Genomic DNA, 16,087 nt, shown 5'->3' on the forward strand with positions numbered 1-16,087 from the left:
CTCCGATGTTTATGATGCTTCTTTCTCTTTTCACCTACGACATTAGTTTCGTCACATCCTGCTAACTTGTCAACGGAGAAAGTCTGAAAATATAACTAAAACTTTTAAGCTCATTCAAATCCCGAGACAAACCTTTTCAGAACTTTTCAAATCGTTCAAAAGATCGGCGATAATTGCCTCACTGTTGCTTTTAGGTAAGTTTTCACCATCATTTGACATTCTGAAAAATATTCAGTATTTGTTCGGTTGACGTTTACGAGCGAATTTTAAACGACACTCCGGTCTAACGGCTCGTAATCGTACATTAGCTGTTGGCTGATGGCCGTGGCCGCATACCGCTGGCTATTTTGCTTTTTTGCTGCACCCACACTTTTTTTCCGGGGACCCGTGACCACTGTTATTGTAAGCGGTGGAATTCAACTGTAGGAAGACAAATGATTAACGTTATTTCGAAATCGATTTTCTATTGTAAACAAATATTTCCTCATTCTTCTATTTCTCTTATTTTCCCTACTGGGATATCGTGGGAATCGCTAATTACTCACATGACCCTGGTCATCAAATAGTGCCCGTTTCTTGCACAAGAACAGAGCTTCAAGGTGTTTAACAGATGCTCGTGTTAACTTTCCGGTCACTCATATATTTCATAGTTTAAGTTTGCGAAGCTGGCATCCGTTCCCAATTTGTTTCCCTTCTTTAAAGTTCAGTTTAAAATTTCTTCTAGAGAATTTTCTTTTTTCGTTTTCGCAACAATGTCTCGAATCAACTTCTTCACAGTCTTGTAATGTTATTTTTTCAGAGTTTCTCTCTCAAAGATAACAACAGAATGGCGAAAACTTACGACTACTTGTTCAAGGTAATACTGAAAGTGTTGTTGCCCCATAGTTTCATGTGAACTGGGAGATGAAGAATTTCATTCATAATTGATATATTTACAGCTTCTGCTTATCGGCGACAGTGGAGTTGGAAAGACGTGCGTTTTGTTTAGATTCTCCGATGACTCATTCAACAACTCTTTCATCTCAACTATCGGAATCGATTTTAAAATCCGCACTATCGAACTCGATGGGAAGAAGATCAAATTACAAATTTGGTAAGTTTTAAAGAAATATCAGCCTTGAAAACAAATACAATATTCAGGGACACAGCCGGCCAAGAAAGATTCAGAACAATCACCACGGCGTATTATCGGGGAGCCATGGTTCGTTAAAAAATCGTTTTCTATTTCTATGCCCGATACGATCGTTATATATTTTTTGTATTGCAGGGAATCATTCTCGTTTACGATATCACAAATGAGCGTTCATTTGAAAACATCAAAAACTGGATTCGTAACATTGAAGAGCACGCAGCATCGGATGTGGAGCGAATGATTATTGGAAACAAGTGTGACATTGAAGAACGTCGCGAGGTGTCGAGAGAACGTGGAGAGCAGCTGGCTATTGAGTATGGTACGAAGTTCCTTGAAACCTCAGCGAAAGCAAATCTCAACATCGATGAAGCGTTCTTTACGCTGGCTCGCGACATCAAGAGTAAGATGGAGCAGAACGAGATGCGTGCCGGTGGATCATCTTCCAATGCGGGTCGTGTAAATGTCGGAGGAACTGGAACACAGAAGAAGAGCTTCTTCAGCAACTGGAGCTGTTCATTGCTTTGAATGAAACTAAATCTCGTCTCCCGCCACTCTTCTGCCTTTTCTATAGTGTATCATATCCTTTCTCTTTTCATCTTCTTTCTGTTCGTATTCGCTCCCCCCTCTCCTTCACACATTTTTGTATTCACTACGGTTATGATTGTAAAATAACCATTTTATTCACAAAAATTTTCATGGTTCACCGTTTACCATAATAACCTACTGCTTTTTTCTCATCTTTCTCGTCTATTTTAGTTTGCTCCCTCTCTCTGCTTCTATTTCCTGTTCCCGCTCTCGCATAGTCACAGCATTCTGATGAGATTTGTTTTCAGGATTTTAAATTTATTCTCTAACGTATGAACAAAATTGCATATTTTATATTTTCCATTCTTTCAGAATCCGAATATTGACTTTCGTAAAATATGAAGATAACTTTTCAGCATTACTACAAAATGTTTTCTGTTTTCAAAGGAAACGGTGATGATGGTTTCGGACATCAATCAAACACAACATTTACTCGCAGACAAATAGAAGATAATGTGACATTTCGTTCTCACATTCCATATCATCTCTTCCAAGGCTTGGAAGTTCCAAGCTACTCCCTGTACTACTGTAAAACGTGGAAATACATGTTTCTTTGCTGTCAAATGCGTTCAACCTGATGCAATACAGGTTGATCAATGAAAAAAAATGGTAAGAGAGGCTGATGACAATCGTCTAACAAAGACGATTGAGCGCACGTACCCTTTGATAAGCAGCGCACGTAGCGTCTCTTATCAGAATACCAACCACTGCACGCACACAGAAATTTCGTCTTTTCAATGTTGGAGCTCACGTGATGTGATACAATGATGATAAACTTCTTTCTTTGCCGCAGTAGATGTCAATATCGATTACCGATCACTTTGTGTTGATAATGGAAGGGTCAGGGATACAATTCATCACGGGATACGACCTAGATTGCGAAAATATCGTCATTCTGTATCAGAAAAGAATCCATTTTGGTGACCCGCGTCACTTCTGTGGCTTCTTCCTTTCGCCTTTTTTAAATCTTCATTTTAAATTTATTTAAAATTCTGGAAAATGAATTCGATTTTCGTAAGAGTGGTTGCCATGAAGACTGTAAGATCTTCGGTGCTTTCTCGGAGTTTCACTGGATTTTCATTGCCGTATGTTTCTTTTTTCTTTTGAAAAATTATTGGAAACGTATAGGTCTATAATACGAAAAAGAAATTTCAGTTACATTACAATTTTCGCGGCTCATACATATTCTTCCACAAAACTTGCGCGCTAGAAATGTATTATTCATCAAACAGTAACAACCATTTTCTATTGATCTATTCGAGTGACCGTTCATTTGTTCTCTTCAGTCAATTTTTTTTGTATTTAATTCAACTTGATTTTTTGACGCTGATCATTGTTATATTTTCTCAACTTGCTCTCTCCGTCGTTTCCTCTTTCTTCTTCTTCGTCTTCTTCTTCTTCTTATCACTTTTGTTAGTGACTCCACCCACTCTCCTCTCCGCCCATTTCTCTTTAAATACTCAACTGTCGGCTCATTGAGCAGTATTGCAGCATTACTAGCAACAAAAAATCATCACCAATCATGTCGCTCGCTCGTCAAAACTACCACTCTGAGGTTGAGGCTGCCGTCAACAAGCAGGTAATATTCTAGTCAATTGATTCTAGTCAATTGCTTTTTTTTTCCTTCCAGATCAACATCGAACTCTATGCTTCGTACGTCTATCTTTCGATGTCCTTCTACTTCGATCGTGACGACGTTGCTCTCCCAAACATTGCCAAGTTCTTCAAAGCCCAATCGGATGAAGAACGTGAGCATGCCACTGAATTGATGCGTGTTCAAAATCTCCGTGGAGGACGTGTCGTTCTTCAAGACATCCAGAAGCCAGAAAAGGACGAATGGGGAACCGCTTTGAAGGCTTTCGAGGCTGCTTTGGCTCTTGAGAAGTTCAACAACGAGTCTCTTCTGAAGTTGCACTCAACTGCTGACGGACACAATGACGCTCATCTTACCGACTTCATCGAAGAGAAGTATTTGGATGAACAGGTAAGACATTATCAGACATAAACTGACATCTGAATCTACCCATTTCCAGGTCAAATCGATCAACGAGTTCGCTCGTATCGTCGCCAATTTGAAGAGAGTTGGACCAGGAGTTGGAGAGTACGTCTTCGATAAGGAGCACTTCTCCGATTAAATCATCATATTTCTAGCTCTATCGCATCTTTTTCTGTTGCCTGTACATAATAATTTGCGAAAATCGACAAAATTTGACAAATAAAAAGTATTGCATCAAGTATTAACAAATATGTCGTTTCATTATCATTTCCGTGCCACGAGTTGAGATGATAATAGATAACTCCCAATTCCTTTGGAGTTCAGGGTTTGCTCTTTAATCTTATCAAATGTTTGAAAATGTGACACTGGTTGAATAAAAGAAGAAGAAGAAAAAGGTGACGCCGATCGTTCTCTGCTTTTTAGGACAGACCTCGGGGACCGATGCAAATGGGTTAGCGAGATGAGTTATAATTGAAGAAGGACATTTCATTGTTTGTTTTTATTTGTTTTATGAATGTAAGAGATTGGAAATCGGAAAGCGAGAAAGTTATGAGAAATTGAAACACGTCGATTCTGGTGACCTGTCTTCTAATCCTTTCATCTAACTTGTATTGTCTTGATATTTTTCTGCTTTTTTCTGTATAAGGAAGAATTAGAAAAAATAAATATTATTTTGAGAACAAGTGGGATTTATAAGCCTAAATTGAAAAAATGAAGTCCTTCTCCGGAAACGAGATCGAATTGTTTGTTTGTTCCCGTTCAGACATTTTCCGAAACACAATCTGTCAAAATCCGATATTTATGAAAAACACAAATAGAGCACCATTCAAAACGTTAATATAGTTTATTAATCACATCCAGCATTATCTTCTATATACCCTCTCGAATAATATACATGAAAATAGGTTTTGGAGGATTTTTCAAAACTAGTTTATTCTGGAAGAAACTCCTGTTGTTTCAAATTATGCAGTTTAGTAGTACAATTTTCAGCATAGTATATAACTTATCGGGTAGAATTTGAAACTGGGAGAAAATCCTTTCACTCATTCAATCCGATATTCTGCTCGTTACCTGGGTTATAACAGTAACAATAAATTAGAGTAATAGTCGTAATTTTTAATTGGATACAGTACCTAAAGTGCATTAGGACATACAATCAATTTCTAGTTTAAAGCAAATCTAATCCTATAGAAATACACTTCCTTTTCAAATCATTTCCTTACTAATTCTCTCAATTTAATAAAAGAAACGCTTCCTCCACTTTCTTCTTCTTCACTTTTCTCAATGAGGAGATATGCAATTCAATTCTTTTATTGTTATTAGAAATCCGTTTTGTGTGAATTACGACGAGTGGCCACACATGTGTACATTCACTCTCCTTGGGCATCCGATGACTTTTTAAGTTTGCCAATGATTCATGGTATTATCGAAAGTCCAGTAAACAAAAGGAAGAAAAGTATACATATGGACCATTTGTATGACTCTTTCGAACGTTATTCTCAAGATAAATGTTCTCAATTGGATTGCATAAATTAGATCTATCTATCCTGTTTCCAGACGTTCTTTATCAATCTGCTATCATTCTTCGATTACACTCTGCTTTTGTAATATCAATTTCCCCTGATTTCATAAGATATATACAGTATTCTCAACTTCATTTCTGTCTATTCATATACCAATCATCCGAATAAAGTTCCCATAAATGTCAAGTAATAACTGGTGAAGAGGTCATGAACCTGAAAAGAGAGTACAATACAAAAGTATTCGAAATAAGTGAGACTTTTATACCGAAAGAAGACGATTAGCCTTGTCAAATCCGTCATACTACTTCTTCTTCTTCTCCGTTTATTATTATTCTTCTTCTTCTTCCGACATTTTCTAAAAGTACTTGACAAGAACAGATTCCGATTCCTTCTCGGTCATAAACCTTGTTTCCCTCCGAGTGTTGTTGTTGCCACGTCATGAGTTTCCGAACAACCATCAAATTTTAATTGTTGTTTTGACTCCGCCTCCGTTGATATTACTTCTTTATCCCCTCTCTTCACCCTCTGATTGTCCTTTTATCCAACAATTACACTCTTTTCATTTCAAACTTCCATTTTCGGAATCCAAACAAAACTTTAGTTTTTTGAAAAGGAACGAAGAACTTTTGGACTCTCAGAATATCATTTTTCATTTCAAAAAAGGGAAAGGTACTCAACTTTATAACGACTGCAAAGTTATTTCGAGAATCCCTTTCATTTAAAACAAAGAAAAAGGTTCTTCGAGTTGTGCAACTTCCTTCAAATTGTTTCCAATCATCTTCTTCTTCCTCTTGTTTCTTCTTCTTCTCATAATGATTGAAGATGCGGAGAGCCAGAATCTCTTGTCTTCCCGGGTATAATTATATGTGTGTGGTGGTGGTTTTTTGAAAGAAAGAAAAGACTGCCAACTGCCAGAACCCTCTCTTTTCGACGTGATTGAGGAAGCATGTGTTGTTGCAACATTGTAAAATACACAGAGAGAGAGAATAGAAGAAGAAGATAGGAGGAGCCGTTGATTCTCATGAAGAACATCAATTAGAGAAACGACGATATAAGTTCTCTCGGGCTCTCTTATCATCTCTCTTTCCTCGATTCACCTCTCAATTCAAACATTTTTATTTCGAGTTCAGATATACTTTTGATTCGTGATCTTCTTGATTGATCCGTTTTTCCCAGAGGTTATCCGGGGATATCTTCTTCTTTTTCTTCTTTTTTCAAAGCATTCCTTTTCATTTCTGAGTTGACACATTTTTCGAAAGGAGTATTAATTTATCGGATAAATACACCTTCTACATATTCTAATTTATCAATACAATGGAAATCTTCTTTTCAAATCTTCTTTGTTTCGCCTTCACTCATGTCATTAAAACCTTAAAGCTACAGTATCCTTTTTACGATATTTGTAAATCTAAATTTTTGTAATCTTTGCCCCTCAACTATCAAAGACTAGGCTCTGACTTTATGCATTTGAATGAAAATACAAAAGTAAGACGGAAATTTCGAATGAAATGTGTACCGTAATTCAATACACCTGGAAGCTTTGAAGAGTGCATAGTTTGTTCGAATGTTTGCCAGATAATCCCTTGGTGCGAGAAAACAATTCACTCTTTTTCATCTATTCACAACTATTCCTACACACAGATTTTTCATTCTTTTTTGGTGTACAGGGAGGGGAAAAAGAAATAACAATTTTGTCGATGTGAAACTGAAATTGGAATTCCGGAATTGTTTTTTTTTTCATGTTTCTTCTCCTCCATCTCACACAATTTTCCATCTTTTTCTCATCCCTTTACCCTTATTCCGTTCCGCAAAATTTGTCTAATCTCAGCGAATCTTTAATAAAAATCTTGGACAAATGTGGAACATGACCAACAATCTGCATATTCTCATCTTATGTAATACATAAAATGTCAACAGATTTGACTAATTTCTTGAACAAACCACACCAATTTATGAAATTAGAATCTTCATTTCCATTCTTTTTTCACCTTTTTTCTCTCGAGAAATTGAAAAGAAAAGTGAAATTGGACCAAGGGAAAACGCACTGTTGCATGTCTATTAATGTTGCGTGACATCTGAGAAATATCTCGGATTTCTCGTTCAGTAGTGGTCGAAATGGCTTACTTAAAATTTCCGTTTTTCGCCTTTTAAGTTTTTAAAATTCGTTGAGAATCTCCACGACGTCTATTTTCAAATCATCTACCCTTTTTAGAAAATGTCTGTTGGGTGAAAAGCTCCCTAGTAATTAGCTGAAAATAAACACTTATTTTCCGATAAACACTTATTTTCCGTGTGGTTTACGTCGACTTAGTGTCGAAATTAATGGTTTTTTTCTCAAGATTTTATCGTCGCAAACTCTAATATCTCGATTTTAGAATTTTGCTCTAGCAATTCATTTGCTTGATTTCATTCATTTTGAAACATTTGTCCAGGTGTTGCATTTCTTATTCCAAACCGTAAATCTCAAGTAGACAGATGTTTTAACATCTTCTCCAACTGACCCACTGAGACACTCTCATGATTTATCTCGACAATTCAACACCTCTATTTTAGCATCCAGTCAACACTCATTTTCTCTCCTTCAATTATCTCCAATTACATAACTCAATCTGATTGATTCCTCAATCCAAACCACACCCAAATACTTCTTCCAACTCATTCCTGTATATTTTAGAGTAGAAATGTGGTCAGTTTTGATGTGAATTTCTCGATAAACACTTATTTTCCGTGTGGTTTGCGTCGACGTAATGTCGAAATTAATGGTTTTTTTCTCAAGATTTTATCGTCGCGCCTTTTCTGGGTCTATCGGGAACCAGGGGGATCCCACTCTGTGTCTCTTTTTCGTTCTCTTCCATTTTCATGCCTAAATGTCTCGTTTGAAAAAGAGAAAATAAAAAAGAGTTCGTCGTAATTGATAAGCAGCACTTATCAGTTCTCTCCTTTCTCGATGCGACGAAACCTCTCTCTTTTCTTTTTTCTTTTCAAAATGATCTGTTTTTCAGAAAACTGGCTGACGTGCACATTTCCATCCATTAAAATTTACCAAAATGTTGTCATTTCCTTCCTTTTTTTAGTTATAAAGACAAACTCGGATTTTTTCGTTTCAACTGAAATTTTTGGAAGTTTAAGGAACGATTTAACAATTTTGAGTATTAGGAACAAAAAAGCTTCACTGCTCGAAACCCTTTTTTCTAACTGTATTCTCCTATGTTTAGGTCACTTAGCCCAACTTTTTTTCTCTTTTTGGAGCGATTGTTCAAAAAAGTTGTCAAGAGATCTTATCTCATTTTGGACGATGCAGACCAATCTCAAAACTTACGATGTATGTTTGGTGAGTCTCGCATCAAATATATGTTATATTCAAGACTAACACTCCACTATCCATATTCCATCTGAACTCGTCTTGAATTAACAAATTCAGCCAATCAAGTCGGTTTGGGATCAAAATGTTCATATTTTTCTATTTCATTGGTTGGGTCCGTAACCTTTTCTCTTTGCTGATCATTCCCATTATTAAAGAACCCCATAAACTTGTTCTTGACCAGAGGAACATGCCCTCCATGCTTTTTTGTTTACTTGTCGGCGACCTCAAAGTTGTTTGTTCCATTCCGAAATGTGACTCCCTTTCGAAGGAAGAGAGAGAGAGAGAGAGAGAGTTCACACCCTCCCGTTTATATCTTTCCATGTGGCTATCAGTTGGCTTTTTGCCAACTAAAATCTCTTTTCTGCGTCTCTTTCGATTCTTCTTATCTTCTTCTTCTTCTTCCACCACAATCTTCAAATTCACCATGATCTTCTTGTTCTTCTTTCTTCTTCCAAATCTGTCGAATCTATCATTTTCCGCATGATAAATGATCTCCTTCTTCTCAAGTGTTTTATCACTAATCAGGTGTTACATATCTTCTATTTTACAGATATCTAAAATGCAAAAACAATGAACTCAATTATGAGTTGAAGAATCAGAAATGCTCTTTCTTATATTCCATCTTCTACTTGTTTCCTCTCTTGGCTCCGCCTCTTTTTTCAGTCCAGATACAAATGTTTCGCGAGTTGACGTATCACATCGTGAGTTAATTTTCTTATCAGAGTCAACTTATCAAACTATCACCCATGTAAACAGTTTTCGTCACTAAATAGTTTCGGAGAACGATCTTTTTGAATCGGATTCAGTTTGGAACATTTTATATTGCACTCTTCAGACAACACTTGTCATTTTATTCACTTTTAATTACAAAAAAGAGAGAAACTGGAACTAGTTCTGATTGGAAGTGTGTCATTTGGAGTGATCTGATAAAGAAGAGAAAGATAAAACGGAAGAGGGGAATATAAGTACTCAAATAGAGGTAAAAGTTCTCCAAAAGATACTGTAAATAGTTGAAATGTAGAATTTGAAAAAGCCTGGAAATCCGATGTTACAGTAACTCGAACGTTGTCATTTCCACCAAATGAAAAACTTGTGGTCCTTCATAAACTTGCTGATGAATTTGTACTTCTCGGTGGACGGAATCGTGTTTACAATGTATCAATCAGCTCAATGAATGAAATGAATCGATATGAATGGTCATCGAGTGAAGAAGCACGAAATAACTGTGCATCTATCAGCCAGGTTAATTTTATACTTGTCATCCTATCTTCTTATTAATTTATCTCCAGAACCCTGCTATGTGTGAAAACTACATCCGAACGTATTTTGAGTTGACAAATGACACATTTATTCTGTGTGGAACTCATGGATTACAACCAACTTGTGCTGAGTTCAAAAAAGGAAATACGAGTAGGTTCAGTAAGATTTAGAGAAAGTCGACGCTCCCAATTTTCAGAACCAGCTCGTCTTATCTCAGCAGTTGGAATGTCTCCTATTGACGCCGATTCCACGTCACCATTTATTCGATCTAATGACAATATCATCACTGTCAACGTGGCAGAGCTATCATCATCTGAGCCTCTTCTCATCCGACGAAATGTCATCAAAATGTGGAAAGGAATCGAGAATGACATCATACTCAGAACGCCACGTGGATTGAGCTCTTTTGAGCAAGCAAACTTTCTATCGATGCACAAAGTGAAAAAGGTTTGTAACACTCAGCGAAAATTAGTTTTGAATACCTCTTCAATTTTCAGGAAGTGCTCTTCTTTTTTTCTGAATCACCAATGGAAACCGAAGGATGTGGCCTTCATAAAGTAGCGCGGGTGGGACGAGTTTGTGAAGACGATCCCGGCGGCAGGTATCATCTTTATTTATCGTTTTCATGTCACTTTCTCTCTTCTCTAATCGAATATGACTGGGATTAGAAAGAGAGAGAGAGAGACAACTCTCTCATTTTCATCTTGTTCACACATTTCTTTCAGACTTTCATACAGTAAAGAATGGAGTTCATATGAGAAAGCAAGAATCGAGTGTTCAATTGAAGAAAACGATACGGATACTTTCTATTTCAACCAGTTTGCTGGAGTTGCTGAATCACCAAGTTCATTTTATGGAGCATTTCGATCCCAATTAGCTGGAATCGGTGCTTCTGCTATCTGTAAATACAGCAAGAAACAAATTTCAAAAAGTTTTTCGGGAGGATTCAAAGAGAATTCATCGGATTCTCCTGACTCTTGTGCAAGAGCAAATGATTTGGAAGAATTGAGTAAACTTCGGTTGAGGCCTCTAATAAAACAGAGTAAGGAGACATATTGAATGTTAAAAGAAGGAAAATATGATTATATTTTCAGAAATCTCATCAAATCCCATTTATATATTCCATGGAAAAGATCGTTTTGTCCATGTTTTGGCTCAAGAAGACACTCGAGATTTGAATAATCGTGCTTTCGATATTCTCTATGTTGGAACAAATCTTGGAAATGTTCTGAAAATTATAGTTTTAAACTCAGACTCTACTTCTAATGTAACAGGAAGACATGCTGTTACATTGAAAGTTTTACCTTCGAATTCAAAAATTGTTGATATGAGTTTTTATTCGAAAAATGGATTAGAGGAACTAGTCGTAGTAACTGAACAAAGTGTTAGTTTAATTCAACGAATTCTCTGAAAGCATGGTTGAAATTGCAGATTCTAAAAATGCCAACTGCCACGTGTCATCTTGCAACTAATTGTGCTGAATGTCTTGCTCATGGAGATCCTCATTGCGCATGGGCTGATGGAACCGAGTGTATTGATATTAGAACTGATCAGAGAAAAACCGCGAGTCACGACAGTGGAACGTGTGATGTCGTCAGCTTTGAGAATCATAAACCAGTAGTGTTGGCCCCACTTAAAAACAGTGAGTCCATCTACTAGTGGACTTTTTGGAAACGTATTTTCAATTTCAGAGGAATCTTCAAAAGTTCCAGTTTGTCTCTGTGAAACTGATAAACTCCGAAAACCATGTGCGACAGAAGTCATTCAAAAAGAGATTGTTCTTTCTGGAAGTTCAGGTGAGCTCTACTCAATCAATCATACATCAGCATAATGTATTTTTGCAGATCCATGGAAGTACATAACTGTATTTGCAGTTGGAGTTTTAACAGGTTCAATATTCAACTACTGCTATTTCTATTTCAGCAGGTACCTAACTTTCCGTTCTTATTGCATGTACACTAACCCAATATTAACCCAGAAATAAGCCATCCCGATTAACCGATGATAACTCTTCTACTAACGAGCACTGTCAGCTTCTTCTGTGAGCACTCTCACCGCTCTCCCCTAGTTATTTTTCAATAAATTGTTTCAGGAGTCTTGGGGGTAAAACTGTTTCATCATCTCGTTCATCTTCGTCAATGACTCGTCCAATTACAACATCTTCATCAACAAGACTTCCAATTGATGCTTTTACCACATCTTCGATTGCAGATGAAATGTTTTCATCAACTCTTTCATCAAATGCCAATAGATGTAATACTGTTTCAATGCATTCCTCAATTCGCACTTATTGTTAATTATCTTTTCTTCCTGTTCATATATCACGGGTTTAACATTTTCAATTTCTTTCCAGTTCCGGGTTTCAAACTTCTATTTATTTTATATCTGGTTGTTATTACAGTCATTCAATAAACTAATTCATTGTGAACATTTTTGAATCTCCGTTTTATTATCCGAATGTTTTCAGAAAAGTTTCTCACAGTCTGTGAATTTCGATTACCCATTGATGAGATTCATCACAATCTCCCGATAAGAATAATTCGATAATCGAAGTGTCCAAATTTGAAAACGTTCGTTCCCGTAGTTACTCGTGAACTTCGAAACAAAAAGCGACCTTTCAAAGCATAATCTCAGTTTATTCTATATTTATTTACTAGTTCTTTTTATGAAAATGGGAGCAGAAAACTCAGTGATGAGACCGCCTACGAAACGAGAACCTGAAAGAAGATCAATAATGCATAGAAGTGGTCCCCCATCTCAATATTATGATGCTAAGAATACGGTAAGTTCTTATGAATTCAAACAAGAAAGTATTGGTAGAGATTCAGAAATATGTTGAAAGTGAATCAAGTACGGTGTCAACAGAATCTACTACAACTTCTGAAGATACAGATGAGAAAAAAGAAATGAAACCATTCGAAAGAACTGAAAATGAGGCAAAACAAGCAACCACACCGAATCCCTTGAAAGCTCTTGAAGGACTTTCACAAGCGGATAAAACGAAAAAATCGGAAGAGATGCTGCGTCAATTATGGAAACGTCCTCACTCATCGTGGGATAAAATCACTACTGTAACAAATACGGTCACTGAAAGAACGAATACAGATGGACAAGTGACTGAGGAAGTGAGCCGAGAACTGGATTACAACATAGATAAAATCATATACGATATTCCATTAGAATACTGTCTCATTCGAGTTCCTCGAGTTCGCACCGCTCGATCATGTCCAGATCCATGGAGGAGACACGGGGCACATGTGAAATTGTGTGAAGTTAGTTGAACACACTTGTGATGGTGATAATTATAAGTCTTCAGGTTGGTGGATGGATGCCCGAAACTCGGAACAAAAATGCTAAAGTTACTCCAGTTCGGAAAGGATCGATTCCACCTCCTCCGCCGAGAACGAAGCCACTACGGACCGTTGACGATTACCTCAAAATGATAAAGAAATAAACTAGTACCTCGTACCATAAACTATTTGTCAAACATTCCCACCATGCGCTTTCATGGCTTGTTTGAAATCATAAATCATTAAAAAACAGTTTCTTACACCATTTTATTGGTTTTTGAACAATCTTTATAGGGTTGTTGGGGAATGATCGGGCAATCGGGAGAAATAGTCTATATAATGTCAGCCAGAACGCAGCTAAGCAAATGGCTGACATGCTAAATAGAAATTTTGGGTAAAGAGGGCTGGGCGGCAACATTCCATATTAGAGTGTATTGGTGGAAACCCCAAGAATGACTAGCGAGACTAGAGGGGTGGATTCATAAAAGAGAAAAAGAAAAATGGGGGACGAGACCTGATTGAAACTCTGGGGGATATAAACCTTTAGTTGCTCTCTGGGTAAATCGGGGTACGGGTAAAAAGGCACAGGAAATTGGATAAAAATGTTGATGAAGGCTAGGACCTGATTACTTGAATTAGTAGGGTAGGTTTGCTTAGATGCTTTTTGATTAGAAGTTTTGTGATAGTGGTCATAGCTTAAATCTATAAAGGATTTGGGTAAAGTGAGAAAGAAAAGAATGAGACGTATGTACAGTCGATGGTACACGAAACGGCAATCTAGTTAATGGACATGAGACGTGGTCTAGTAGTGGCCATGGAGACCCAGGTTCTCCTCCGATGTCCACTTTGTGCTGAGCGAGGTTCGTCGTTTGGTAGTCGGTGGATTGGCCATACGGCCCCGTCTCAAGTGTGGTGGCAAGTATTCCGGACTAGCATCTGCCTGACTGAAATCACCACCAGCTGCGGCAGCTTCACGTCCAGCATTTGAAAGACACATCATCGATCTGAAAAAATGTTCCGTTTTCGTTGACTCAGCGAAATATGCAGCAAAGTCGATTACAATCCCGAGAAAGCTCATAAATATTGGTGAAAAAATCCGCCTTTGCAACGTTATAATATATTCACTCACCCGGCGACGTTGCGATGCTTCAGCATAACTTTTGTTGGAGTTGTGGATCTTCCACTGGATCGCAAGAATCGTGGCTGATGTCTTGCAACAACGTAGTCTTCTGGCACGACATCCTGATCGAGAACTTGGTCATCAACCAATAGACGTTGCTGAATGGAAAATATTGAAAAGATGCAGAGAAGGTAATGTCCCTTACATATGGTGGGATGTTCTGGAATTCCTTGTCAGTTGGATGAACGAACTCGCATCTCAGTCCATACGGGCAGAAGCCTGAACCACCACGAGCGAAATTTTTGCACAATTTAGTCTTGTATTTATTGTTTGGGTATCGTGCCGGCTGTAAATTATATTTAAGAAATGAAAAAAGCTATATTTCGTACAGCATCAGTTGATCGAAGCTCTTTGAGTCCATGAGCAAATTTGCACCGAGATCCCATATCACAAGGTCTTGTTCCCGAAGCATGCATCATGCAGAGACGAGTCTTGTAGTTTGGTGGCTGCTCTTCAGCATTTTTGAATCCACGACGAGCGGTTTTCTCTCCGTGCTGCTAAAATATTGGAATAAGAATATGCGCAGGTAAAAATAACAAACCGCGAGCATATGGTTCTCCTTCTCGGCGCTCATTGTGTCATCATGTCCGATGTCTGAGATTTCATCAATCGGCAACTCATCATGTTCCATGACGCTGAAATTTTCCGATTCAGTTTCCAGCGATAACTGACGTTTAAATCTTACCGATGATATCTGAGCTGGATGTTTCTGTTGCGAGCATGGGTATCTCGTTGCATCGTCTCATATTCAGCACTGGTTGGAAGAGGAGTCGACGAAGTCAATGGAGCTGCGCGTGGATTACTCATCTCCATACCCATTGGTCTGTGTTGATGAGTTTGCTGCTGGAGGGTTGGCTGCATTTGAGGCATAACCGTCATTTGATCAGAGATCATTTGGGCTGATGTTGGCTGCATTGCATGGAAATAAACTGGTGCCGTTTGTGGAGGCATCTGTCCAATTGCTTGCTGATAATAAATAAGCTGGGGTTGTCCTGGTTGAACGACTTGTTGTGGTCCTTGTTGTGGTGGAGCCATGTAGATGTACGACTGTCCGGGTACCATTATTGGCTGTGGTGCAGACATCGAACTTTGTTGCGCAACCTGAACGTACTGTCCACTAGCGTCCTGGAAGTACTGATTGGAGGGAGCGTAAGCCTGGCTACTTCCATTTTGTTGAACGTAAGTCGGCATTTGCTGTCCAGGCATCGCAGCAGTGTAGTAATACTGCATCTGAAAATCAATTAGTGAACAAGGAGTACTCTAACATGTAATTGAACACTTTGCATGAAAAATGCGACAATATTAATTATTAATTGGGCTCAGCTAACCTGTGGATCATAGATCGCTTGCTGTTGCTGTGGATGGTGACTTGGTGGGGCAGGAGGTAGCTGCGTTTTTGTCGGTGACATGGCCCCTCCAGAAGATGATACACTGCTGGACGCCGCTTTCATTTTCTGACTGAAAAACGATTTTGAAAATTTAGAAATGGGTGTTTCAAAGAGAAAAGAGGGAAAAATATTATCAAATCATATATGCACATTTATTAAGCTGAAAACGCAAATAAAATTCTGCTCTCCAGAACTATTTTGAGCAGTTGCTTTCAACGGGTTTTCAGCGCAAAACTATGAAAACGAAGACGAAACATGGATACCACACAGTAAAATAAAAATTAACCGAAATTGTGGAAAACGAAAATTCGTTGGATAGAATCGGAGAAAAGAAAAGCGAATTACCCGCCGGCGGTCCCAGTCAAGATC

At 37.9% G+C, this 16,087-nt stretch overlaps 5 protein-coding genes across 5 annotated transcripts; 4 read left to right on the forward strand and 1 right to left on the reverse strand.

Moving 5' to 3' along the window:
- Nucleotides 1-826: 826 nt before the first annotated feature.
- Nucleotides 827-1,657, forward strand: GCK72_002202 (uncharacterized protein; the record flags this gene model as incomplete). The annotated part of the gene is made up of 4 exons (XM_003104690.2): nucleotides 827-856; nucleotides 939-1,093; nucleotides 1,141-1,201; nucleotides 1,268-1,657. The coding sequence occupies 4 exons, from the start codon at nucleotides 827-829 to the stop codon at nucleotides 1,655-1,657; spliced, it is 636 nt and encodes a 211-aa protein (XP_003104738.1).
- Nucleotides 1,658-3,239: 1,582 nt separating this feature from the next.
- Nucleotides 3,240-3,852, forward strand: GCK72_002203 (uncharacterized protein; the record flags this gene model as incomplete). Its single annotated transcript, XM_003104773.2, has 3 exons — nucleotides 3,240-3,296; nucleotides 3,348-3,701; nucleotides 3,751-3,852. 3 exons carry the CDS (start codon nucleotides 3,240-3,242, stop codon nucleotides 3,850-3,852), a joined length of 513 nt encoding a protein of 170 aa, XP_003104821.1.
- A 5,422-nt stretch (nucleotides 3,853-9,274) lies between these two features.
- On the forward strand, nucleotides 9,275-12,157 carry GCK72_002204 (uncharacterized protein; the record flags this gene model as incomplete). Its single annotated transcript, XM_053723312.1, has 12 exons — nucleotides 9,275-9,305; nucleotides 9,655-9,842; nucleotides 9,890-10,010; nucleotides 10,057-10,307; nucleotides 10,358-10,461; nucleotides 10,586-10,902; nucleotides 10,955-11,244; nucleotides 11,292-11,502; nucleotides 11,552-11,656; nucleotides 11,705-11,786; nucleotides 11,839-11,901; nucleotides 11,953-12,157. The coding sequence occupies 12 exons, from the start codon at nucleotides 9,275-9,277 to the stop codon at nucleotides 12,155-12,157; spliced, it is 1,968 nt and encodes a 655-aa protein (XP_053591957.1).
- A 374-nt stretch (nucleotides 12,158-12,531) lies between these two features.
- Nucleotides 12,532-15,202, forward strand: GCK72_002205 (uncharacterized protein; the record flags this gene model as incomplete). The annotated part of the gene is made up of 4 exons (XM_003104787.2): nucleotides 12,532-12,642; nucleotides 12,689-13,132; nucleotides 13,177-13,281; nucleotides 15,083-15,202. The coding sequence occupies 4 exons, from the start codon at nucleotides 12,532-12,534 to the stop codon at nucleotides 15,200-15,202; spliced, it is 780 nt and encodes a 259-aa protein (XP_003104835.2).
- GCK72_002206 (uncharacterized protein) lies at nucleotides 13,953-15,781 on the reverse strand (the record flags this gene model as incomplete). The annotated part of the gene is made up of 7 exons (XM_003104831.2): nucleotides 13,953-14,154; nucleotides 14,280-14,428; nucleotides 14,476-14,616; nucleotides 14,660-14,827; nucleotides 14,872-14,965; nucleotides 15,016-15,560; nucleotides 15,659-15,781. 7 exons carry the CDS (start codon nucleotides 15,779-15,781, stop codon nucleotides 13,953-13,955), a joined length of 1,422 nt encoding a protein of 473 aa, XP_003104879.2.
- Between the last annotated feature and the right edge of the window lie 306 nt (nucleotides 15,782-16,087).

The sequence above is a fragment of the Caenorhabditis remanei genome, chromosome I, assembly GCF_010183535.1.
Source record: "Caenorhabditis remanei strain PX506 chromosome I, whole genome shotgun sequence".
Lineage (NCBI taxonomy): Eukaryota > Metazoa > Nematoda > Chromadorea > Rhabditida > Rhabditidae > Caenorhabditis > Caenorhabditis remanei.